General features: G+C 44.6%; 1 protein-coding gene across 1 annotated transcript; it reads left to right on the top strand.

Annotated features, from left to right (window-relative positions):
• On the top strand, positions 1-26890 carry LOC137641450 (uncharacterized). The gene is made up of 4 exons (XM_068373994.1): positions 1-163; positions 23239-23380; positions 23486-23651; positions 24440-26890. Exons 1-4 carry the CDS (start codon positions 132-134, stop codon positions 26383-26385), a joined length of 2286 nt encoding a protein of 761 aa, XP_068230095.1. The 5' UTR covers positions 1-131; the 3' UTR covers positions 26386-26890.
• Positions 26891-27764: the final 874 nt, after the last annotated feature.

Genomic DNA, 27764 nt, shown 5'->3' with positions numbered 1-27764 from the left:
AAAACATCTCAGTTAAACAGTTTTTTCTATGTGCTTGTTCTTAGAGATTTTTCTTTGTGTGTTAATATTTCGGAACTCTTACAACCGCAGATATTGGATTTAATTGAATAGACTGTGTTTGAAGTTACAGAATGTCGTCGAGTGACTGTTTTAAGCTCAAAGGGTAAGTTTTATTGGTGCCATTGTATATCAGCGGCCAGTTCCTCGCGCGTTCATTGAAAATGAATTACTAACCTTTGGTTTCACTGCCGTGTTATAAGTTAAACTTAATAATACATAAAATTGGACGCTATCATACATATACCCCGTTTTATTTATTACTCCATTATTGTAGGTAACTGAGAAACTGGTTCATAAGGTGGCTAGGCCAGATTGTATCTTCTGTTGGGAATAAAAGTTTCCTGGATGACATCGATTTGGAATTTCATTGTGTTTTCTGGCAGTATGTGTAGATCTGTGGACACAACGTATCATGCTCTAAGAAAGGTGATTTGAATATATTTGAGGGAGCCATTGTATATCAGCGGCCAGTTCCTCATTTTTGCTTACAAAATGGACATCAACTAACCTAAACTTCCCCCACCTAACCTACAAGATGTGTCCTTAAATACCTACCTAATGGGGGGCTACACCCCCTGCAATCCCCCTAGACTGCCGTATTATAAGTCTGCCGTTATCATACATGCAGGTGGTCGCTATCATACATACACCCCTATTTGAGATATGGCTTGACCTGAAAGACCAGCACCTAACCTTATTTACTAAAGCATATCCTTTCCCCTATTATAACTTCATGTTGGTAGGTGTGTCCACCATTCTACAAACCACCCTTTTTTCCGTACATCTGCATCCGAAAGGTTGCTGCCCTGTGAATTCTTAGGATACTTATGTCAATTAATGATAGGCTTATAAAGGTAGCTTTCATTTTTAAGGTATTAGACAACGCTATTATACAATGCAAGTTCTATGGGTCTATGGTTGATTAATACCTGTATTACTTTTAAACTTCATCTTTGATTTAGTCCGTTATCCCAAGCTTTTTTAATGAAGTACTGTACAGTACAAACATTGGTGTAAAAATATTTGATAAATCATATTGTTTTATTACTCATGGGATCTGTGCTTGGTTAAAACAAGTAAATGTTTTTTTTTTAACTAAAGCATTTTCTTTATGGGGAATGTTTAACTTTTTCTGAGATATGGTATTATGAAGACATTTTTTTGGGCTCAAGCCATGGCGTCCTGATGGAAGGATCCTTTTTGGTAGCTTCCTTGGGTAATCACTACTAGGATTTTCCCAGAGAATTAAACCACAGGTTATCACAGAATTCTAACTTCTGGAGCGAGTATCCTAAGGGTTTCCCCTTAAGACATCGTGTATCAACAGGGGACACGCATGTATTAACGTGCCACATAGCTATCTACACCCCATATAGCGTTAACGCTTCAATATGGCGGACAGAGAGCGGCTGGGAGCTGAGCCGCAGCCAATCTAGATGTGGCGATATCGGTACTCGCGATGTAAACAGACGGACGCCATTGCTTTTGATGACGTCACGTCCGTCCTCATTCCTTTTGCTAGTAGCTCGCTCGATTGGACGTATTTTTCCCTTTGTGCGACTTTATCTGCTTGCATCCTCGCCATGTCTCAACCTTCAGCTTCACCTTCTTCTGGAAAGTTGAGTACAAAGGTTTAAGTATTGTTTAAATAAGCTCTGACCGTAAAGTAAATCTTACTTTTCGAGATATTTGCATAATTGTGGCAGAGCTTTGTCAGACCGGTCAGCGCCATTTTATGACGCTGCTGTTGCTTGCATGCCTTATTTAGTTAGCCGCAACAGCCTTACCGGTATATAAATTACTAATCAGCGCTATTAGTTATTTAGTCTTCATAGCTAGGAACTTTTATCGTGTTTTTGACGCATTAGTTAGGGTCTTCCCTGACCCCATACCAGTAGGCTTTGATTAGCCCCTAGGCCAGTGAGCCTATACCAGTGTTAATGCATGATATTTCAGTGATCCTAGTGTTAGTTATGAAGATTTTGGCATTATTTTACAATACCATTGACAGTGATGCAAGTGTTTTTCGCCTTCAGGGACCATATAGGGGGTAGGTTATCTTGAGTGCCTTGCTAACCTAACCTTATGATAGGACCCCTATATGCTCTCTTCATCCCTAGCTCTAGGGCTTCCCTCTGGTAATCTTGTATCCTATTACATGTGATAGGACAAGACTCCTCAGAGTACTGTATCGCCTCCCCACCTAAGGGAATGACCCCTCCCTTAGTGTTGCGGGCCTTAAAGGTAGGATCACCTCCTTTAAGCTGAATCGGTCCTTGACCTTTTCCTTGCGATACGTCTTCTCCCTTCCTTGATTAGGGTCTAACAACCCTAATCCAGGTTAGGTTGGGAGGGCTGGTTTATGTACCTTGCTGAAATATACGCGTGCACCGTTTTTCAGTTGGTCCACCTACTATAGGTTAGGGTGAGCATCTCCCTTCCTAGGTGGCCGCTCTGGTGCATAACCCATCCTTTCTTATAAGAAGACCCTTTTCCCCCCCCAACCTATCTCTTGCCTAGCCTAACCTACCAGTAGGTTAGGCTTCATATGTCCCCTGTCCTACACTCCACCCTAGGCTGGAGTGCTGGACCCCGTGGTGCTCCCAGTGTTGTCCGCTCTGATACATAGACCCTCCATAGTGCTATGGAGTCAGTTATCATTTGGTCGACATGAAGAGTCTCCACCCCTTCTTTGGGTACACCTTGTCCTCTCTTGGACTGCCTTAGCCCCCGGCCTTTGCGGCCCCTGCTTAGGATGATAGATTCACCTCTATCATGGTGGTACCTTTTCCAGAGGTGTCTTGACTAGGCTAATACAGCCTTGCCATCCCACCTCCATCTTTGGTGCTTGTCCCTTGCCGCCTCTACCCCGGCATTACCGCCGCTACGGGTGACTTCCTTATCCTTGCCGCCTTCCCCCGAGTGCCGGGGGATCGCCGCCGGCCGCTGGCTTACCGCCGTGGCCTCTCCATTCCCTCATAGCCTCGGCACACTGCCGACCCCTCCCGGAGTGCCGGCACTAGCAGCCGGCCCCCGGCCCCGGCTATGCTCCTTTATCCTTACCCCTGTCACCCTCCGACTGCCTCCGGCTGCCGGAACCGCCGCTCCTTGCCGGCGGCCGCCGCTACCGGCTGCCGCCACCCTGGCTTCTTTTGACCATAGAATGATCATTCTTGAATGCCAGAAACTCTGCTCGAGCGGCTTCCGGCGTGCTGGGGGTTTGCCGGACCCGTCCGGAGGCGGCAAGATGCCTTGCACCCCTTCTCTCAGCTATCTTTACTAGCGATAGCTCCTAAAAACCGCACCTAGACGGCTTGTTAACGCAGACAAACTGGTACGGAATCGTACACTTTGTTCAGTTTTCACTCTGTCTTCTTGCGTGTTTCATCTTTCCAGCACGCTACGTGTAATTGGCACGTCTGGTTGCCGGAACCTTACTAGGATCTCATGATCCCCAGACTTTCTTGATAAGATTTCAAGCCTAAGTCTATAATATGGTTATTCTAGATGGAATTCCCATTATCAAGACACCTTCCATGGAGGCCTACGGCCACCTGGGACTGTCCGATGCTACGGCAACCAGCCGGGCGGGTTACACGAGGCATGCGTCTGTCTCCTTTCACCCACCCTTCTGTGCATCACAATTAATTTATGTTAATATTAACTTGTTAATAATTAACTTTATATACGAGCCATATTATGACTCTACAATACTCATCGTCTCTTTCTTTTACAGGAGGAGTACGTCACGTGTGACCACGACTTCTGCGCGGTCCGTCGGCCACACTTCTATGGACACACGGCGTGTAGGACACACGCCCCTTGTGCTCACAAGAGAGGGGATCTCAAGTACTGGGGCCCCACCACCTGTTCGGTCTGCCAAGAATGCTTACAGAAAGCATTCTATGATTCTCCCTCAGCGGAGATTCGGGACACTGCTCGGGACAACCTACGCAAGTGGGTACGTGGCTTTCAAAAGAACGCCACTGGACCATACCTAGCCACAGAAGAAATGAGGTCTTTGCTGTTCCCAAAGGCCTCACCAGACTCAGTGGTCCCAGTCGAACAGATCCCCGTAGTCCAGATTACAGTGGAACCCGATGTTGTCATGGCTCAGTCCATGAATGATTGTCACCTGGATTCAGAACATGATGAACGCATGTCAGAGATCTCGGAGGACACCGAGAAAACCCTTATGGCCCAGGGTGAAGGGGAGGATGATGAAGAAGAGGACCGGGTAGTGTATACCGAGTCCGATAAGGAGGATGCCCCTCCCTCCATCCCCCCTTCTACTCCTACACCGACGGAAGTGTCTCTCCCGTCTACGTCCTCCACCACGACTCCTCTACCTACGGCACAGGATATGATTCGGCTCATTGAATCCGTGATGGAGCAGAAGCTCCAAGAAACTCACCAGATCATTCGGTCGATGGGAGGTTCCAAGGAATCTCGCAAAATCTCCATCAAGGACCTCCCCGCATGCTCGAGCGACAATCCGTGGCGATTCGCCGAGCATATGGTCATCGCTGACGACAAGATCTTCGTCAGCGATAAGATCGGTTCCATACCCCTGGAAGAAGTGGAGTTCTTCCCCCGCTTTGAGGCGTATCCGGACTGTTACGTCCGTCTACGTTCAGAACCATCCTCAAAGGAAGAGACCGAACCGAAGGAGAAAATAGTGTTCGATCTCTCGAAGGCCCAGGCTATGCTTGCCAAAGCGCTTAAGAGCAGAGGCTTTACCTGCTCTGGACTTCCGGCTCTGAGCAAGAAGTACCCCACCTACGTTGCGCCCGATGAAGTGGTGATACCCTTCACGGAAAAGGCCTTCGCTGCCTGCTTTAAGGCTGTAGAAGAAGGGAAATCCTGCCCTGCATTGGAGGAATGCAGACCTTTCTCCGCAGTCACCCCGCCCGACACCAAACACTGGAAGGATGTGCAACACACCTTCGTGGTGGGCAAACTAGATCCTGACGTTGCTGGACGTCAGTTTAATGAGGACCTCCCCAAGCTAAACGATCACCTCCTTCGTAGGGAACAGGAAACGAAGGAGAGGCTGGCAGCATCTCTCACTCTCCAGGTCCAGATGGACGTAATGGCTGGTGACACCAGAGTCCCTGACCATTACATGGTCCTTGCCAAATCTCATATGGCAACCTTAGTCAAGGATCTGTACCACTTCATGCGAGCTCGTAGAGCCTGCAGAGAATTCGTGTTCTCCAGTGCCACTGTCAGACACGAACCCCGGAAACTGATTTCCTCCAACATCTGGGGCAAGTACCTCTTCCCGTCTGATCTAGTGAAAGAGATCACAGACAAGGCCGCATCTGAGAACAGGAACCTTCTCAACAAATGGGGCATGTCTAGGAAGAGAAAGCCCTCTCAGGATGACGGTCCTCAGCCTAAGAGGAAGCAGTCGAAGCATAGACCCCAGCAACGTCAGCACAGACGTCAGTTTCCGGCACCCGCTACTCCCCAAGTGGCCGCTCAGCCGCCACAGACCTTTCAGTTGGTCCCACAGCCGGTTTTGTCCTCATCACCGGCCTTCAACCCCGCCTTCGAGCAGCACTCCACTACCTTTCGTCCCAAGGGTAGAAGCTCAGGCAGGGGTTCCGGCAGAGATTCCTCTCGCCGGCCCTCCAGAGGCAGAGGAGGACAGGGAGCTAGCGGCCGAGGCAGCAAGTCCTCGGGACCCCAGAAGCAATGAAGTGCTTCCGGTGGGAGGAAGACTCCGCCACTTCCAGGATCGCTGGACCTTCGACTCCTGGGCACACAGCATCATCAAGAAAGGTCTGGGCTGGAGCTGGGCGCAACCACCCCCAACCTTCCAGCAATTCTTCCAACGTTCAACCCCCCTCCTGGAAGAATATGTGCTAGACCTCTTGAACAAGGTGATAAGAAGGATGAAGTCCACAAGGTTCCAAGGGAGACTGTTTTGTGTCCCCAAGAAAGACTCAGACAGACTCAGTCATTCTGGACTTATCCCCCCTCAACGTATTCATATCGAACAACAAGTTCAAGATGCTGACTCTTCAACAGATCAGAACCCTCCTGCCTCGAGGGTCTTTCACGGTCTCGATAGACCTGGCGGACGCATACTGGCACATACCAATGAACCATCATGCTTCCTCCTACCTAGGATTCCGACTCCAACGGAAAAGCTATGCCTTCCGGGCCATGCCCTTCGGACTCAACGTGGCCCCTCGGATATTCACAAAGCTAGCGGACGCAGTAGTACAACAGCTCCGCATCCGAAACGTCCAGGTGATGGCCTACCTCAACGACTGGCTAGTGTGGGCGCCCTCGCCCGAGGATTGTATAGAATCCTGCAGAAAAGTTACCCAGTTTCTCGAACACCTGGGATTCCAGATAAACGCGAAAAAGTCTCGCCTATCTCCAGCTCAGAAGTTCCAATGGTTAGGCATCCACTGGAATCTTCAGTCACACCGCCTTTCCATTCCAGCAAAGAAAAGGAAGGAAATAGCAGGGTCTGTCAAGCGACTGTTAAAATCCAAACGGATCTCAAGACGCCAGCAGGAACAAGTTCTAGGCTCTCTACAGTTCGCCTCGATCACAAACCCAGTGCTTCGTGCACAGCTAAAGGATGCAGCGGGAGTCTGGAGACGTTCCGCATCCATCGCTCGAAGAGACCTCAAGAGACGGCTCCCAAGCAGACTTCGACTTCTTCTAAAGCCGTGGTCAGAAGCGAGGGCCCTAAAAAGGTCCCTTCCTCTCCAACACCCACCTCCATCTCTCAACATCCATACGGACGCTTCGTTGGAGGGTTGGGGAGGTCACTCCCACCAAAAACAGGCTCAAGGCACTTGGTCTCCCCTATTCAAGAAGTTTCACATCAACATCTTGGAGGCCATGGCGGTTCTTCTGACGCTGAAGAAACTCTCCCCGCCCCCGTCGATACACATTCGCCTGACCCTGGACAGCTCTGTGGTAGTGCGTTGTCTCAATCGCCAGGGCTCAAGATCGCCCAAGATAAATCAGGTGCTCCTGACAATCTTCCGTCTGGCAGAAAGGAAGAAATGGCACCTGTCTGCAGTTCACCTACAAGGATTCCGCAATGTGACAGCGGACGCTCTATCTCGGACAAACCCGATAGAGTCGGAATGGTCTCTAGACGCAAGATCGTTCTCCTTCATCTCTCACCGAGTCCCAGAACTCCAGATCGACCTCTTCGCAACGAGCGACAACCATCAACTTCCTCGATATGTAGCCCCGTACGAGGACCCCAAAGCGGAAGCGGTGGACGCCATGACCTTGGATTGGAACAGATGGGCCAAGATTTACCTGTTCCCTCCCACCAATCTTCTGCTGAAAGTCCTCTCCAAATTGAGAACCTTCAAAGGGACAGCAGCTCTAGTGGCTCCCAAGTGGCCCCGCAGCAACTGGTACCCCTTAATCCTGGAGATGCAGCCAACGCTGATCCCCCTCCCGGACCCAGTTCTCTCCCAGCAAATACAGAAGTAGACTGTTCGCTTCATCATCGAAAATCAAGGACCTTCATCTCATGATTTTCTCACCCTAGCCGCTAAGAAAAGGTTTGGGATTTCGAAGGAGAGTCTAGACTTCCTCGAGGAATACAAGACCGAATCCACGAGAAGGCAATACGAATCGTCTTGGAGGAAATGGGTCTCCTTCGTCAAGGCAAAGAACCCCTCGAAAATCACCATAGATTTTTGCATGTCCTTCTTCATTCACCTTCATGGACAAGGCTTGGCAGCCAACACGATTTCTACTTGCAAATCGGCCTTGACTAGACCTTTGTCAGACGCCTTCCAAATAGATCTGTCTAGCGACATCTTCAACAAACTACCGAAGGCCTGTGCCCGTTTACGACCGGCACCCCCTCCGAGACCAATCACTTGGTCTCTAGACAAAGTTCTCCACTTCGCCTCCAACTTGGACAATGATTCATGCCCTCTTAAGGACCTGACTCGGAAAGTTATATTTCTCTTCGCTCTAGCTTCGGGAGCCCGAGTCAGCGAAATAGTGGCACTATCTAGAGAAGAGGGACATATCGTTTTCAACGATTCAGGAGACCTCTCCCTCTTCCCTGATCCGACATTTCTCGCAAAGAACGAATTACCTACCAAACGATGGGGCCCGTGGAGGATATGCCCCTTGAAGGAAGATGCCTCTCTATGTCCAGTAGAGAGCCTTAAGGTCTATCTTCATAGAACTTCAAACTTTGGTGGAGGCCAACTCTTCAAAGGAGAAACATCGGGCAGCGACCTGTCACTGAAACAATTGAGAGCTAAAATCACCTACTTCATTCGCAGAGCGGATCCAGACAGTACACCCGCTGGTCATGATCCTAGGAAAGTCGCTTCGTCTCTGAATTTCTTTCAGAGTATGGATTTCGAAAGCCTCAAGAACTATACAGGCTGGAAATCCTCGCGTGTTTTCTTTAAACATTATGCGAAACAAGTGCACGAAGTGAAACATTTTGTGGTAGCCGCAGGTAGTGTTATGAAACCTGCTCTGCACTCTGCTTAGAACAGTGAGTTATTAGGGACTCTAACTCGTCGGGTGCCTATGTTGACCCTCAAGTGATTCGTAGTGAAGCAGAAACCACCTTGTGCTTTCTTTAACTGTTCTTACCTCAGGTGAAATGTCATAGTAGATTACCACATGAGTGCTACATGCCACGTGCATGACGTGTGTTACATAAAGACTAACGTTCCGTAGAACGAGTGCCTACTAATACTTGATTCTTCCCTTTCAGACTCAAGAGCACGCCTTTATGACTATGTACATTTTTATCAATGTAAATGTTTTTTACTATTTATTGCATGACATGTATTGATTTACCTGCAATTATCTAATAAAATGTCTATTTTATTACTTGTGCGTCTCCCTTGCTCCTTTCTTACTATGAAATATACTAATTGTCATAGTTTTATTACCCTTTATTCTTGGTTAAGGAAAATGCCAGGATTTACTCCGGGCATTTATTTATATAGAGCAAGTAAGTTTCCTTAGCGAATACTTACTCAATTATGAAGATGAGTCAACTCCATGCACGAAGTGTACAACCACCACTTCTTCAAGTTTGTTTCGACGCGAATACCAAATCGCTCTGACTTATCTTCTGGATCTCATTGTTCCTTCAGCCTATATGAATAGCCTTCCCATGACCACTTTGATCTCAGCATAGCCCGTGGGGACTTCCATGCCAGGGGGGCAGGAAGGCAACTGCCTCACGGTAGCTCTAGTATAGACCACTATGCTTTCGGCTCAATGTTTTAGCACTCACTTATAAAGGGGAAAAAGTCTACCACGATACACTAATTCTCTGGTACTCTTCCATCAGGACGCCATGGCTTGAGCCCAAAAAACGGATTTTGAGCGAAGCGAAAAATCTATTTTTGGGTGAGATAGCCATGGCGTCCTGATGGACCCGCCCTGTCTGTTATCAGGTCCCGCCCTGCGCCGCTGTATCATGGTGATGAGCGAGCTCCAGACTTCCGGATGAAGACGGACGTGACGTCATCAAAAGCAATGGCGTCCGTCTGTTTACATCGCGAGTACCGATATCGCCACATCTAGATTGGCTGCGGCTCAGCTCCCAGCCGCTCTCTGTCCGCCATATTGAAGCGTTAACTCTATATGGGGTGTAGATAGCTATGTGGCACGTTAATACATGCGTGTCCCCTGTTGATACACGATGTCTTAAGGGGAAACCCTGAGGATACTCGCTCCAGAAGTTAGAATTCTGTGATAACCTGTGGTTTAATTCTCTGGGAAAATCCTAGTAGTGATTACCCAAGGAAGCTACCAAAAAGGATCCTTCCATCAGGACGCCATGGCTATCTCACCCAAAAATAGATTTTTCGCTTCGCTCAAAATCCGTTTTATCCTTCATGAAGTTTGATGGTGTTGGGTTGCCTTGCCTAGAGTTGGTTAGTTTAGATTGTCTGTGGGCAAGGCAAGGATACGGCAATTTAAGGGGGGGGGGGTGAAGCGTGGCATTATAACCCACAGAAAGGCAAGGATACGGTTCCCAGGTTAGATTAGGTGGGAAACCACTTTGAATGGTGTTTGTGTTTTTTCCTTTGAAATTTTTGTTATAACACCTGGCTCAGCCTAATCAACTGCATAGGTTCCTTTCATCTGGTACATATTTTTGGGCTCAAGCCATGGCGTCCTGATGGAAGGTTCCTTTTTGGTATCTTCCTTGGGTATATAACTACTAAGATATTCCCAGAGAATTTAACCACAGGTTATCACAGAATTCTAACTTCTGGAGCGAGTATCCTAAAGGTTTCCCTTTAAGACATCGTATATCAACAGGGGACGCATGTATTAACGCGCCACATAGCTATCTGCACCTCATACAGAGTTAACACTTCGATATGGAGGGACAGAGAATAGCTGGGGAGCTGTTCCACAGCTAATCCCTTCCGTGGCTACTTTTGGTACTCGAGACGTAAACAAACGGGCGCCACCGCTAGATGACGCCACGTCCGTCCTCATCCTTTGTACAGTAGCTTGCCCTACTTAGACGGATTTTCCCTGTGCTATACTTATCGCTTTGCATCTTTATTATGTCGCTACCTTCGGCCTCGCCTTCTTCTGGAAAGTTGAGTACAAGGTTCCAGTATTGTTTAGTTAAGCTCTGACCGTAAAGTAAATATTACTTTCCGAGATATTTGTTGTTTTGTGGCAGAGCTGTGCCTCTACCGGACCCGCCATTTTATGGCGTCGTTGTTGTTATGCATGCCTTATTTAGTTAGCCACAACAACGCTTCCGGCCTCATTTACTAATCGATAACATTAGTTTATTTAGTCTTCATAGCTAGGAACTTTTATATCGTGTTTTGACGCTTTTATCGGTCATCGATTGACCTCATACCAGTTGGCTACTATAGCCCCCAGGCCAGAGTGCCTATACATCAGTGTTCATGCATGATTTTATTAGTGATCCTAGGCTAACTTATGAAGATAGTGGCATTATTTTACAATACTATTGACTGTGATGCAAGTGTTTTCGCCTTCAGGGACCATATAGGGGATAGGTTAGTAAGTGTTCCTTCCTAACCTAACCTACATTTAGGACCCCTATATGCTTCCTTCATCCCCCTGCCCTTGGCATTCCCTCTGTATAGCCTTGCTTCCCTTACCATGTAAAGGGATCAAGCGCCTACCAGAGTATATTATCGCCTCTCAGTCCTCCCTAAGGGAATGAACCACCCTTAGGGTTGCGCCTGAGAGTGAGGAACGGCTAGCCCTTCCTCTATGGCTAGGACTAGTCTACGACTGTCCTGCGATAGCGATATGTCTTCTATCCTTCCTAGTTCAGGGCACTTGGCCCTGCTCTAGGTTAGGTTTTGGAAGGGTAATTCTGTTCCCTGCTGAAACTGTACCCATGCACCGTTTCAGTCAGGCTGCCTTATCTTAGGTTAGGGAGTGTCCTCCCTTCCCTAGTGGCCGCTCTGGTACAGAACCCCCTTTCATGGAAGACACTTATCTTCTCCCCTCCCCACCTATCGCTTGTATAGCCTAGCCTATACTTAGGTTTGTCTATACCCATCTGTCCCCTGTCCTACAACTCCTCCTTAGGGTGGAGTGATAGGGCTACCTTGAGCTTCTGTGTGCAGTCCGCTCTGGTTCTTATACCCTTCATAGTGTCCTATGGGGTTAGCCACTGGATGTGCTCTGTATGCAGAGGTCTCCCCCTCTTTGGGTGTCCCCTAGCCCTCCCTTGGGCTACCCTAGCTCCCGGTCCTCTGCGGCCCCTGCTTCTGGGTGATAGAGCCAGCCTCTATCATGGGTACACCCTCTCAGGGGGGATGTCTGGGAGTCCATGGCTGGACCCCTTACATCCCTCCCTCTGTCTCTTTCACTATCTGGGTGCCGGTCCCTTGCCGCCTCCACTGTCGGCGATACCCACCTCCTACCTTGGTGACTCACCCCATACCCCCATGGCCGCCAGTCCTCCGTGTGCCGGGGGACTGCCGACTGCCGATGGCTCTCCACCTTCCTTATAGCTTGGCCGTCCGCCCGCCGGCCGGCCCCCGGAGTGCCGGTATCCGCTGCCGGCAGTCCGGTTCTGCTATAACCATCCTTGTTCCTGTCACCAATCCGGCAACCTCCGGCTGCCGGAGCCGCCGCTCCCCGCCGGCGTGCCGCCGCTGTGCCGGCGGCCGCCACCCTGGTATTACTCTTGACTTCTATATTGTCTTCCTTAATGCCAGAAACTCTGCTGGAGCGGCCTCCGGCGAGCCGGAAGTCTGCCGGAGCCTTCCGGAGGCGTCAAGGCGACTTGCACCCCCTTCTACTAGCTATCATCTGATGTTAACCCTACATCGCAACCAGATGGTTTGATTGCATAATGGATAGGTATTGTCTTACAGTTCCATTAGTAACCATGCTGTCTTCTTGCATATCACAGACTTCCAGCATGTTGCGTGTTTCTTAGCACGGCCGGTTACCGGAAACAGTTACCCTATGGAATCTTCTACGTTCCCTATCCTTGGGTCTGAGTGGCCTCAGTCCCAGTTCTATATCCTTGGCAATCCCCACTAGAAATTCCCACTGCCTACACGGCATGCTATGTGGAATTCTGCCCTGTGTCCTCGGTCACAACAAATTGCCTACGGATAAGGTTACGGTAACCGGCCGGGCGGGTTACACGGAGGATGTGTCTATCTCCTTCTTTTCCGCCCACTCTCTGAACGTCACAGTATTTCTACCACTGAATATTAGGTTAAAGATTAATCACTTAATACTTAACCTTAAAATAGAAGTCATCCTTATGACTCCCCCATACTCATGTCCTCTTTCTCTTACAGGAGGAGTACGTGAAGTGCGACCATGGCTTCTGTGGAGTGAAGCGCCTGCACTTTTATGGGCACACGGCGTGTAGGACTCACGCCCTTTGCGCAAACAAAAAGGTGATCTGAAGTTCTGGGACCCACTGAACTGTACGGTCTACCAGGAACGCCTGGTCGAGGCGTTCAATAACCCTCCCTCAGCGGAGGTTAGGGACGCTTCTCGAGAGAAGCTACGCAAATGGGTGCGTGGCTTCCAGAAGAACGCCACTGGACCGTACCTTGCCACCGAAGACTTGAGGGCCTTACTGTTCCCAAAGGCATCCCCAGACTCTGTGGTCCCCATGGATCAGATCCCCACCGTCTAGATCACGGTGGAACCCGATGTTGTCATGGCTCAGTCCATGCACGAGTGTCACCTGGATACCGACAACGCGGAACGTATGTCGGAAATGTCGGAGACAACGGAGAAGAACCTCATGGCCGAAGAATTGGACTATGAGTAGGACCAAGTGGATTACGCTGGGTCGGAGCAAGAGGTCGCTCCGCCTTCCACCACCACCCCAACTCCTACACCGACGGAAGTATCACTCCCGTCTACCTCCGCCACCCCGGACCCCATCCCAACCAACGCCCAGGAGATGTTTCGGACGCTCGAAGCCATCATGGACAAGAAACTCCGTGAGACACACGAATACATCAGGACCATGGGAAGTTCCAAGGAGCCGAAAAGGAATTCGTCTAAGGACCTCCCTGCATGCTCGCACACCAACCCCTGGAGGTATGCCGAGCATATGCCGATCGCAACGGGCAGGATCTTCATCAGTGAGAAGGTCGGCTCGGTTGTCCTGGAAGAAGTGGAATTCTTCCCAAGTTTTGAGGCTTACCCGGACTGTTACGTCCGGCTTCGATCCAAACCTGCCTCTAAAGAAGAGACCGAACCTAAGGAGGTGATAGTGTTCGATCTTCCGAAGGCCCAGGCTAAGATGGCCAACACCCTTATAAGTAGGAGTTTTACCTGCTCAAGGCTTCCGGCATTGAGCAAGAAGCACCCTACCTACGTCGCACCTGATGATGCGATCCTCCCCTTCGTGGAAAAGGCCTTCGCAGCGGTACACAGGGCAGTGGAAGAAGGGAAACCTTTCCCTGCACTGGAGGAGTGCAGACCCTTCTCCCTGGTCACTCCCCCCGATGCTCGACACTGGAAGGATGTCCAACATACCTTCGTGGTGGGAAAACTAGATCCTGACGTTGCTGGACGTCAGTTTAACGGAGACCTCCCGAAACTTAATGACCACCTCCTTCGTCGGGAACAAGATACGAAAGAAAGACTTGCCGCATCCATGTCCCTCCAGGTCCAGCTTGACGTCATGGCCGGTGACACTAGAGTCCCCGACCACTACATGGTGCTCGCCAAGACGCATCTGGCGACTGTAGTCAAGGACTTACACAGCTTCACGAAGGCTCGGAGAGCCTGTCGTGAATTAGTGTTCTCAAGTGCCACAGTGAGACACGAACCCCGGAGGCTGATTTCCTCCAACATCTGGGGTAAGCACCTCTTTCCCTCTGGTCTAGTGAAAGAGATTACCGACAAGGCCGCCACGGAGAACAGGAACCTTCTTCACAAGTGGGGCATGTCGAAGAAAAGGAAATCCTCTCAGGACGACGGCCCTCAACCTAAGAGGAGACCCTCCAAGCCGAAACCCCAACAACGTCAACAGAGACGACAGTTTCCGGGACCCGCTACTCCCCAAGTGGCTACTCAGCCACAACAGACCTTTCAGCTGGTCACCCAACCGGTCTTGCCCCAATCACCGGTTTTCACCCCTGCCTTTAAGCAACAGACGACTACCTTTCGTCCCAAAGGTTGAGGCTCAAGCAGAGGTGCAGGCAAGAGACGCATCTCGCCGTCCCTCCAGAGGCAGAGGAGGAAAGGGAGCTAGCGGCCGAGGTACACCCTCGGGACACCAGAAGCAATGAAGTGCTTCCGGTGGGAGGAAGACTCCGCCAATTCCAGGATCGTCGGACCTTCGATCCCTGGGCACACAGCATCGTCGACAAGGGTCTAGGCTGGAGTTGGACTCAACCACCCCCAACCTTCCAGCAATTCTTCCAACAATCTCCCCCCCTTCTGGAAGAATATGTCCTAGATCTCTTGAACAAGAAGGTGATTAGGAGGGTAAAGTCAACCAGGTTCCAAGGGAGACTGTTTTGCGTCCCCAAGAAGGACTCAGACAAGCTCAGAGTCATTCTAGACTTATCCCCCCTCAACAAGTTCATAGCGAACAACAAGTTAAAGATGCTGACTTCATCAGATAAGGACCCCTCTGCCTCAGGGTTCCTACACGGTCTCCATAGACCTGGCGGATGCCTATTGGTACATTCCAATGAACCACCACGCTTCCTCCTACCTAGGATTTTGACTCCAAAAGGAAAAGCTACGCCTTCAGGGCCATGCCCTTCGGCCTCAACGTGGCCCCTCGGATCTTCACAAAGCTGGCAGATGGTATTGTTCAACAGCTGCGCCTCCGAGACGTCCAGGTGATGGCCTACCTCGACGACTGGCTAGCTTGGGCTCCATCGCCCGAGGATTGTTTAAAATCCTGCAACAAAGTCACCCAGTTCCTAGAACACCTGGGATTCAAGATAAACGCGAAGAAATCTCGCCTCTCTCCAGCTCAAAGGTTCCAATGTCTAAGAACCCAGTGGAACCTTCAGTCACACCGCCTTTCCATCCCCCAGAAGAAAAGGAAGGAAATAGCAGGGTCTGTCAAGCGACTGCTGAAATCCAAACGGATCTCAAGACGTCAGCAGGAACGAGTTCTAGGCTCTCTACAGTTCGCCTCAGTGACAAACCCAGTGCTACGTGCACAGCTAAAGGATGCCGCGGGAGTCTGGAGACGTTCCGCATCCATCGCTCGAAGAGACCTCAAGAGACGGCTCCCAAACAGACTTCGGCTGCTCCTCAAGCCGTGGTCGGAAGCAAAGGCCCTGAAAAGGTCCATTCCTCTTTAACACCCACCTCCACCACTCAACATCCACACGGATGCTTCGCTGGAGGGTTGGGGAGGTCACTCCCACCAAAAATAGCCTCAAGGCACATGGTCTCCCCTATTCAAGACGTTTCACATCAACATCTTGGAGGCCATGGCGGTCCTTCTAACGCTGAAGAAACTCTCCCCGCCTCCCTCGATCCATATTCGTCTATCCCTAGACAACTTGGTGGTAGTTTGATGTCTCAATCGCCAAGGCTCAAGATCGCCCCAGATAATCAGGTGCTTCTGACAATCTTCCGTCTGGCAGAGAAGAAGAAATGGCACCTGTCTGCAGTTCACCTACAAGGATCCCGCAACGTGACGGCGGACGCTCTATCCCGGACAAGTCCGATAGAGTCGGAATGGTCTCTAGACGCAAGATCATTCTCCTTCATCTCTCACCAAGTCCCAGAACTTCAGACCGATCTCTTCGCAACGAGCGACAATAATCAACTTCCTCGATATGTAGCCCCGTCCGAGGACCCCAAGGCAGAGGCAGTGGACGCCATGTCACTGGACTGGAACAGATGGTCCAAGATCTACCTGTTCCCTCCCACCAACCTTCTGCTGAAAGTCCTCTCCAAGCTGAGAACCTTCAAAGGGACAGCGGCCCTAGTGGCTCCCAAGTGGCCCCGGAGCAATTGGTACCCCCTGGTCCTAGAGCTGCAGCCCACGCTGATCCCTCTCCCGGGCCCAGTACTCTCCCAGCAAGTACAGAAGTCGACTGTCTTCGCTTCATCATCGAAAATCAAGGACCTTCATCTCATGATTTTCTCTCCCTAGCCGCGAAGAAAAGGTTTGGGATCTTGAAGAAAAGTCTAGACTTCCTCGAGGAATACAAGACCGAATCCACACGACGGCAATACGAACCATCCTGGAGAAAATGGGTCTCATTCGTCAAGGCAAAAATCCTATGGAAATCACTATTGATTTTTGCATGTCCTTCTTTATTCACCTTCACGGACAGGGCTTGGCAGCCAACACGATTTCTACTTGCAAATCGGCCTTGACTAGACCACTAATGTATGCCTCCAACTTGGACAATGATTCGTGCCCTCTCAAGGATCTGACTCAGAAAGTTATCTTTCTCTTTGCTCTTGCTTCAGGAGCCTGAGTCAGCGAAATAGTGGCATTATCCAGGGACGAGGGCCACATCCTGTTAACAGATTTAGGTGACCTTGCCCTCTTCCCGGATCAGACGTTTCTCGCCAAAAACGAATTACCCACCAAAAGATGGGGCCCTTGGAGAATATGCCCCCTGAAAGAAGATGCCTCTCTATGTCCAGTAGAGAGCCTCAAGGTCTATCTTCATAGAACTTCGGACTTTGGTGGAGGCCAACTCTTTAAAGGAGAAACTTCGGACAGCGACCTGTCACTGTAACAACTAAGAGCGAAAATCACCTACTTCATTTGCAGAGCGGATCCTGACAGTTCACCCGCCGGTCACGATCCTAGAAAAGTTGCATCGTCTCTGAATTTCTTTCAGAGTATGGATTTCGAAAGTCTTAAGAGTTTCACAGGCTGGAAATCCTCGCGTGTTTTCTTCAAACATTATGCGAAACAAGTGCACGAAGTCAAACATTTGTGGTAGCCGCAGGTAGTGTTATGAAACCTGCACCTAACTCTGCATAGAACTGTGAGTTACTTGGGACTCTAACTCCTCGGGTGCCTATGTTGACCCTCGCGTGATACGTAGTGCTTTTAAAAAACACTTAGTGCTTTTTCATAGACTGTTCTTCTCCCAGGTGAAATGTCATAGTCGTCACATGAGTGCCGCATGCCTAGAGCATGATGTGTTTTATTTTAATAGACTGACGTTCCTTTGGAACGAGTGCCTACTAATAGTTTGAAATTCCATTTCAGATTCAAGGGCAAGTCTTTCATGACTATGTACATTATAATTTATTGTAAATATCCTTTACAATTTTATTGCATTTCCTTAACATGTTCTGCAATGGTGAAATAAAATTTCTATTTTATTACTTGTGCGTCTCAATCCGCTCCTACTTATACTATGAAATATGACTGTCATAGTTTTATTATCCCCTTCCTCTTATGTCGATGAAGATGACTAAGGGTTCAACCCTTATCATATACTCACTTCTGCAATGTAATATTCCTACTCGAATACTTACTTACATCATACCTTAGAGACCAGACGACTATACTGTATTCACATACAGTGCCTAACCACCACTTGTCTGCCTTTGTGAATGTTCCTATATGAATGCCAATCATTCAGTCTTGTCTCCGAGTTCTTCATGTTCTCCCAGCAAGGTGAGTAGCCCTTCGATGACCACTTTGATCTTCGGCATGGTCCGTTGGGACTTCGCTGCCAGGGGGGGCAGGAAGTTTCTTCCCATCGGTTCTCTTATTGAGGTTACTATGCTTATCCTGTCAAAGCCCTAGGCACTTCCACTACAAGGGGAAAATCTACCACGATACATTGATTCTCTGGTACTCTTCCATCAGGACGCCATGGCTTGAGCCCAAAAAACGGATTTTGAGCGAAGCGAAAAATCTATTTTTGGGTGAGATAGCCATGGCGTCCTGATGGACCCTCCCTGCTACTTTGTTCAGTTTGTCAGGTCCCACCCTGCGCTGCTGTATCATGGTGATCGGCAAGCAACTGACTTCAGGATGAGGACGGACGTGGCGTCATCTAGCGGTGGCGCCCGTTTGTTTACGTCTCGAGTACCAAAAGTAGCCACGGAAGGGATTAGCTGTGGAACAGCTCCCCAGCTATTCTCTGTCCCTCCATATCGAAGTGTTAACTCTGTATGAGGTGCAGATAGCTATGTGGCGCGTTAATACATGCGTCCCCTGTTGATATACGATGTCTTAAAGGGAAACCTTTAGGATACTCGCTCCAGAAGTTAGAATTCTGTGATAACCTGTGGTTAAATTCTCTGGGAACCTTCCATCAGGACGCCATGGCTATCTCACCCAAAAATAGATTTTTCGCTTCGCTCAAAATCCATTTTCCAGTCAAATACAAGAATCATTACAGTACTGTATTCTAAACTCTGTAATCTTTATGGAATTCTAAGGGCATTATAGTTTATGGGTAGTTACTAGCCAATAACCAGATCTAGTGAATGAATGCCCGCATTCTCATCCAGAAGCCAGTCGGTAGACATTTATATGAATACTACTGTAGTTAGTTGACTAGATCCCAAAAGCATAATTATATAGGTAACTACTCAACAGCTTTCATTAGGTTAAACATCAATATTACAATTACCTAGTTTATGATAGAAAAAGTAATGATACCCCTTCATCAGAAGACTGCACTTGACACATAGAATAGAAATCATGGAACTATAATTAGTTGATATTGCGAGTTTGGACTGGATTTTTGGGTAAATACAGTAGGCTTTAATTTCTAGCTAAACGCATAACCATAAATTTTTCCTTCTCTATCTTGCGTCTCGTCCATTTCAGACAATGAATATTTTGGCAAACCACCGATTCATAAGTTTTCCTACTCTAAATTTATGAAAATAGTTATAGGCTATCCCAGTGGGAAACTGGGATCTTAGGCGGGGAAGTTTCAAAATAAGATTCATATGGCCTGATAAGAATCTCGTCCCTGTGAGTTTTGCTCCACTGTTGCTCATTTCACTTGCAAATAAACAGAGCATACTGCTCCACTGTTCGGCAAGCAATACAAGATATACTGCGCACGCCATCCGCGTGTGTCACTATTAAAGTATCCTAATTTCTTGGTAATCAATATCACGTCCCTCAAGTGGCTCTTGTTCGGCTGTGGCTTGCTTAACTTGCAAATACATAATCTTACTGCTCCTGTTCTGGCAAGTGGTACATGAGCTGCATGCACCAGTTATGTGGTGTGGATCATCATTTCTGGTGTAATTTTACCACTTGAGCGGACAGTTTTCAACACAATTACCAAAATGGCTGAATTTACTCTTAATAAATCTCAAAATAGATTGAACTCGCTCTGTGAGATTTATTATACTACTGTAATCATACTGGAACTCAAACAGAGGAGGAAAAAATGGCTCTGGTTAGCTAAAAAGTCGGTTAATGATAGTCATATAGAAAACAGGTTAGCAAGAAAAATCAAATGCAAACAGAGCATGTGCAGTAGCCCTCCACCAGTCTCCCAAAAGTATAAAATGGATTCACACAATGAAATGGTGTTCGCATATTAATCAATCCATCATTAATTGGGTTGTGACCCAGGTCCCATTAGTTGAAGTATATCAAACTAGTCAGCACTCATCCATTTCTTATACTTTAGGCCTACAGTAGTGAATTAGTTTCACTAGAAATTATATACCGTTCAGTGCATTAACAGTTTGATTGATGATACTTTGAAACGTGGATTCAAACTATTTTAATATTTCGATACATAAATTGACCCAAATGCTATGTCTTATAGAAAAATAGAGAAAAATACAAAATTAGCTAGCACTTGATAATTTATTATGGCAAATTCTAGTTTTGCTAGAAATTAGTATATCGTGTATTAACCCATTCGTTAAACATGAGTTTTTAAGTTTCTTACAGAAGGGGAATACACTACTCGCTAAGAAATAGAAGAGCAATTGCTACTTAGGCATTTTTATGTATGACTAATCGGGCCTGGGTCATAATTTGCGTATTGATAGACTAAAATGTGAACACCATTTCCTTCTCTTGAGTACGATATGTTCTTTTAGTTTCGGGAGACTCATTGGTGCGTTACTGTGCACGAGTTGCTTACATTTGCTTCTATCATATAAAAACTATTTTTGGGACTCGCAAGGAAAACTGGGGCTTTTGGCTTGGGGTTAAGAATGACAGATTTTCCTCCTATGATATGAATCAGAGCTATATAAAGCTCAAAATAACTAGTTGGAAATATACAAGGTTCATGCATTTGGCCTGAAATTAGATTTGTCACTTCCCTCGCTTCATTTTTCTGCTGCCATTGCACTCTTCAAAGTTGAACAGTTTTGGCAGGCTCACATGGATTTGGCAAATGGACATTCAAATTAATAAATCTAAAGTATTATAACTTGGAATGTCATCTGTTACCTTTATTTATGGATTAAAGATAGAGGTAAAGTGAATGGTAGAAATTATGGATCTTATTCTTTGAAATACCTTATGAATTTTAATTGGGTAAGATTGTCTATTAAAGGACTTGTAATTATCGAAGTAAAACTTAATTCTCAAATTGCTAAATTATCAAAACACTAGTGAAAGGTAGTAATAACATGCAATGCATAAGACTGTAAAGACATGAAAAATTTTAATACCCCTTAAACACCATAGGGAGGAAGGCCAAAAAAAACTATCAATACTTGCTGTCATTCCATTCAGTATTGGAGAAGAATTTGCACTTTAATTTAGGCAGTGAAAGACAGTGAAATATAAATTTTGATTGGTATTAACCTTGCAATATTCTGGTTTACTCTATTCCATGTAATGTCATAGGTACTTTGGAAGTACGGTTTGAAAAGTTTGAGGGATGACTAGCAAATACCAAGCTTCTGGAAACATTTGCAGGTGGGAGGTACTGTATTAGTATTATTGTATTAATAAAACTTTCAGGTGTGAGGTCCAAAGGTTGTAAAATAGATTAACATGGTTTTATATCAAGAATGGGTTTGTCAAATATTACATTTGGGAATAAGAGTGGAGACATTCAGGGATGCTTGAAAATGTTGAAGATACGAGGAATACCTGCAAGTACAATTCGTGTTGGTAAATATTGCATCCTTAAAGCATCTTGAGCTATTATGTGGTTCTTGGGTTAAATATTTTGGAAATTTAATAAATCTTAGATTTGGTAAGAAAAGAATTTATTTTTATGGATTGTGCGGTACAAATTCGTGGGAAGGTCACTTAGCCATATAGCAGTTGAAAAGGCTATTTTAGTTTTTGAATCTTGAAGTAATTTCAGAGAACCTGTACTTATTTGTCAAAATCTGCACTTTCCCAACTTTTTGGATGGGGGGTTCAGGTTCAGACTAGCTGTAAATAAGGCTGGTAGTAAGCTAGTTTTTGAGTAGCCTTGGGAAGCAATTTTCAGTTTATTTTTATAGTTGGTACTTCCAAAGTTGATCGGTATTAATTAATGCAGTAATAATTTCATTTTTAAAATGCTTTACTGTAATTTGTATATTTTGTGATTTTTTTTTTTTTTACTTTAAAACAAGAATCAATAGAATTTAATAAAATGCTGTACTGTTGTATTGTTAAGCTTTAAGAAGGCAATAAGTAGCTGTAGCATAGCTGAAATGAGAAGGGGTAGATATACTATTGGTAACCTAAATTCTGTTTTTGGAGTGCGAAGAGTTCAAGGTTTGAATTGTATAGAGTGGAAACCTGGGTAGTGGGAAAAAAAGAAAAATCTGTGAATGGTGCATCTAGGTAAAAAAGTTTTGTCAAGATGACATAGAAAGGAAGTTGGGGAGAAATGCAGTTGATTTCTAGGAGGGAAAATATTGAAATGTCTTGCTGAGAGGATTGAAATTGCAAAGGTTAAAAGTTTTCAGTTTCAGTAATTTTGTTGAAGGCTTTCATCGTAATGTCAGCTGGGCAAGCGATAACTTTTTAGTAGGCGGCCTGAACAAATAGGTTTAGGTGGGGCTTGATCTGGTGCCATATAAATTTGAGGCAATCTTAATTAATACTGTACTAGACTAGTCTAAGAAGCTAGAGATAATGGAATTGGCAGGGACTAGTAAGAAAACTAAGAATTTTTAGGAAAACGGTATGGATGAAGATGTGGACCAGTTCAGGCGAAAGGTGTAAAAGATGCGGAGAGTGGAGGACTCCTTAAGAGACTTTATTCCATAATTAGACCAAACTTTAATTCACATTTATGGATATCTGGGTTGTTGAAACCCATCCTCCCATCAGTAGAAAGTTTCTTTTTTGAAGGGTACGACAAAATATGATTGAAGACAATTTCACATGGAATATGAAACTACTTACTCAAAATATTGTAAGAAATTTCAAGAAGCAAAATTGATGAATTTCTGGTATTTACTGAATTGTTTCCAATCTATTTTATTATAATTGAAAGCTTTTATAAATCATATCTTAAAGAAATACAAAGAACAATTTTAAGGGAAGTGACAGTCCATAGGGTTGTTAGTATTGGTACACTAAATCCTAGACAATCCAATTCCAGAGGGAACCCTTGTGAAATAAATTCTTTATGAATTGATAGAAACGGAATGTACTAGTGGTAAAAGCTCTTCTTTTTATAGTTGGTTAGGAAATTTGGCACTATCACAAGTACTGTATCTCTTTAATAAGGTTACTATAAATTTTGTAGGAAACTCAACACTGACTGTTCATTACTGTGTATTTATATACTGTATATCTAATTTCAGGGTCCTCTTGATAGTGTTACTACATGTTGGTCCATTGGCAGGATACATGGTTGACACAGGACAGTGTGATTGTTTACCTTACAGCGAACCATGTGTCAAGGAAGCGGTCCTGATATCGGTAGCATCGGCCTTCTCCAATCGGGTTTGTACCAACAGCAGATTCCAACATTTCACTAATCTTTCAGTATTTTGGTTTATAACAAAGGAAGTAGATAATTGTAAATGTCATACTTGTTTCTACTTTCAGGTTTTAGCTTGCTTGCCAGGAATGCGTTTGTGCTGTGATGCTAAAACGTCGCAAGAAGGACGCAGTGAACACCCGGGACCGAGTGACCAAATAAGAGGATTTGTACTTCAAATGCCTAATATGCTACGTAGAAATAGGACATGGTCACCAAATGCTGGAAATTCGGGTAGGACTAAGAGCATGTTTAGCATGCTCTGTTAATACAGTATTTTTTTTTTCTTTTTTTTTTCTTTTTTTTCCCCAAGGTTTAGTTGGGGCTCTATTTTTTGGGAAAGGTGTTAGAGTTAAGCTTATGAAAAAGAGAGGTAAATCACTGCCTCACTTTTGACGTCCCTTTCCCTGTTAATTTAAAACTATTATAGAAAAGTAAGCTCAGGGTTTTCAGAATGGATTTTTTTTCTTTTTTTCCCCAAGGTTTAGTTGGGGCTCTATTTTTTGGGAAAGGTGTTAGAGTTAAGCTTATGAAAAAGAGAGGTAAATCACTGCCTCACTTTTGACGTCCCTTTCCCTGTTAATTTAAAACTATTATAGAAAAGTAAGCTCAGGGTTTTCAGAATGGATAGAGCAAGTACAAAGTAAATATAGTCCTGTGTAGTATTTACTCTACAAATAGTTTTATTGGATTTACAGAATTCAAATTTTGAGATACTGTGCAACACAGTATGTTTGGTAATAAGGCAAAGCAAGCAATGTTTTTATTTAAAAAATAAGTAAGCCATGTTTTATATTAACAAAAAAAATTCCCAATAAAAGATAGCATATTTTACTGCTATAGTTTTTAAGTTTTTTCTTTTGTTTTAGAAATGCAAGTTTTTTTAGGTTTTTAACAAAATTAACTTCAATCTGATATTATTGGGTGTTGCAGCCCAATTGCTCATGAACATTTTAATCTTTTATTATTCACAAGAATAAAATTTTAAAATCTTAGTTGGTAATGTATGATCTTTATTTTAGGTTTAAAGAGTCGAAGTCAAAGAGTTGCTTACAATCCTTTATTGGATGGGGTAAAAGATGTGAACAGAAAAGAAAGTGAACTTGGAACCACTGTTGCTACTACACCTGCGGATATTTTGGCAGATAAAAAACCCGCGGTCTTAACTGGTGGTGTTAATGCAAACGGATACAAAGTTAATGCAGGTATTGGTGACCCAGTGAGTACAGTTACTAATTCTGAAAACCTTATCACTGTACTACCTATGTCTTCAGAGAATAAATCCGAAAGCAAACACAATTTTGATGGATATGACTTGTCTGAAACTCTTGATAATTCCACACATGCTGAAATCTCAATCCCTGTTATTGAAGAGTCCCAGAATAATAATAGTTTAGAAAATTTAAAACCTTCTAAACATATATTTAGCAGTGATCATTATGAAAGCACTGAAGAAAAGGATTACGTCATAACTACAAGTGTGTATTCAACACAAGTTATGGCTTCTAATGAAAAGCCATCAAACACAAACACAGTGAATATGACACCAAGCCATAATTCTGAAACTGTTGACAATCGTGTTACATCTACATTGAACTTCAATCCTCCAGAGACAGACCACATAATGGGAAAACAGAAGATTGAAGAAGCCGTGGAAACAACCCTGGCAACTCTAGAACAATTAAGCGTTAATGTAACTTCAGTTGATGTTAGAACAAGTACAGGTAGTTGGACATCTTCTGAAGATGGTGATATGATTACAGAAACAAGTTCAATGCTCATTGAATATTTAGTATCTCCAGTATTGTTACATAATTCATACAAGTCATCATCACCAACAGTGGAGCCAGTTACTGCTATTACAAAGGAAGGTGATGAACACTCGTCGCCTTTCACTATGAACAATATCGAAACTAGCAAATCTTCATATAAAGGGTATCCAGTAACCCTGATTTATAATATAATGAATAACAGTTCTAATGAACATGAAAATAGTAAAGAATCTCCTGGTCCCTTTATTCCAGAAAATTTGAAAGGAAAAGAAGCTGCACCAGTGGTTGGAATGTCAGAGGATATTGGATTTGTGCAAGTGGTCCCAGTTTCCGAAAATAAAGTGCCATTGGTGTCTAATACACTTGATATTGAAGATAATGTAACTTCAATTATAGATTCAAGTGTTACACCAAATCTTCAAACTGTTTCTTTGGAATCTTTGGGTATTACTAGTAATAAAAGTATGGTTCATGCCTTGGCTGGATTTAGGGAAAATAAAAAAAATTCTACAGTGGAATTGTTGAAGACTGGCATGCCAAGATTATCTACTAATATGAAAAATGTTAACTCAAATTTTACTGAACTGGAGAGTTCTCTACAGGCAGTTCCCATGGAAAATTCAAAATTGAATGGGCTCGACTTAGCATTGCCTGGGACATTACTTCTAAGTAGCCCCTATCCAACTGATGAAGATAGATATAAGGCTAATTTAGAGTCTAGGGGTTATACATATTTGACCGCACAAACAGCAAAAACTTTTATTTCCGACGGTACTCTCCATCTTAATAATTTTGTGACCACTCGTCTAACTGGCATCAATACCTTTATACCAGAAGACTATTCTAAAGGAAGCAAATCTCTTCCATCAGAGTTTAGAAATTTCTTGTTACCCAGCACAGAATTGGCCATCACAGAAAATACTCTCAAGTATACAACAACTAAAACATATTATGTAATATTGAGGCCTGCTGCTACAAGTTCTCCTGGACCTACTACAATAAAAAAAGATACTGCAAAGTTCACAGCTGTTCCACATGGTTCTCAAGGAAGTGATGGGACTAACCAGCCAATGTTTGTCACGCCTTCTTCAGATTCTCAGAAACAATTTAATGCCTACTTGAAGTCTGTACGTGAAGAAGCTAACAAATCAAATCAAGGAAATAATCAGGGATATTTTAATTGGATTTTTGGGTAACCGAAAACTATAACTTCCGTTTTAGGCAAATTGCTGACAGGCTACCTTATAGATTAAGATCTCTTAAATTATATATTTGATAATTTATTCATATTAATTTTTAATGATTGAAGTAATTTTAGACTGGAGTATTTATACAGTACTTAGTGTTCTTCCTAACTTGAATATTTTAGTTTTGACACTCCTTAAATCATTAGGCTATATCCCTGCTAGGTTTTAGTGATAGTGTTGCAGGAGTAAGCCTTATTTTGGTAATGATTTTTGTCGTAATTTAATTTGGTTGCTTAGGCAAATTATAACTTAATAAGAAGTGTTTATTTTTTATTGTTTTTAAAGGACATTTAGTAAATTTTCTAGTCAAATATTTTAATCTTTGAAATTCATTTATCTGCTGGTGTAAATGTGTAATTTTAGTTCTTGGGTGCAAATTTATGTACAGAAATTAAAATTGTGCCTTAGAATGGTCTAATAAACTTTAATTTAATAAAAAATGTCAAAGCATTAACTTTAGAATTAGAATGTGTTTAATGTCCTTTTAATAATTAGAAAAACTTTTTTATAAATTTAGAATATGAAAATTTTCAAAGTTAAAATACAGTACTGTATTTCATGCTGGTATGCCCTAAACCTTTTAAGGTTGAACTTAGTCTATTTTTTTTCCTTGAAAGAAAGTCTGATTTTAAAACTGGCTTGAAAAAAGGTATAATTTTGAATTTGAGGGACATTATTTCTCAGATTGTGAACCTGCTTGGTGATAAACATATTTTTATTTTCTTCAGAACTGTACTGTAATGTACTACTATTAAGGGAAACTGAACAATTAACATATATTTGATTCTTGGCAATGGTCGTCTTTCGCTTGCTCGCTTTGCTCTCGCTCGCTTTGCTCTCGCTCGCTTTGCTCTCGCTCGCTTTGCTCTCGCTCGCTTTGCTCTCGCTCGCTTTGCTCTCGCTCGCTTTGCTCTCTCGCGTTCTCGGTCTGGCTCGCCCTCTCGGTCTCTCTAGCTCTTGTTTTTTTAAAAGGATATTTTGGCAATGGATGCCAATGAACTTGTTGATACTGTAATTGAACTGGAATGTTAATCCAAATTGCCATAGGAAGTGTAACCACACTCCTTGTAGTTAAGGCTTTCCTAAAGGGTCTTTCCAAGGGCCCTTCAGAATCTAGCTACACCTAATTTTTGGCATTCTACTTTACCTGCATTTCAAACATTCCCCCCTTTAACAATCAATCTTTGTGCACAACCTTTACATTTTCTTGAAGACAGGCCTAACTCCGATGTTGTCCTGATCTATGGTGTAGTCCAGGTATGAAACTGTGTAGTTGAACTAAATTACAGAATGGCCTCTCTCGAGATGGGCTAGGTTTCAAATTCAGG

Source organism: Palaemon carinicauda, chromosome 5, assembly GCF_036898095.1.
Source record: "Palaemon carinicauda isolate YSFRI2023 chromosome 5, ASM3689809v2, whole genome shotgun sequence".
In the NCBI taxonomy this organism is placed as follows: Eukaryota; Metazoa; Arthropoda; class Malacostraca; order Decapoda; family Palaemonidae; genus Palaemon; species Palaemon carinicauda.
Note: the sequence above shows the minus strand (reverse complement) of the source record. Positions and strands in the feature narration are given on the sequence as shown.

Excerpts from the sequence above, each read along its gene's own strand:
- LOC137641450 (XM_068373994.1), top strand. The coding sequence starts at position 132 with ATGTCGTCGAGTGACTGTTTTAAGCTCAAAGG. Across the intron at positions 23,381-23,485 it reads CATCGGCCTTCTCCAATCGG|GTTTTAGCTTGCTTGCCAGG; the intron begins GTTTGTACCAAC and ends TTCTACTTTCAG. Across the intron at positions 23,652-24,439 it reads ACCAAATGCTGGAAATTCGG|GTTTAAAGAGTCGAAGTCAA; the intron begins GTAGGACTAAGA and ends TCTTTATTTTAG.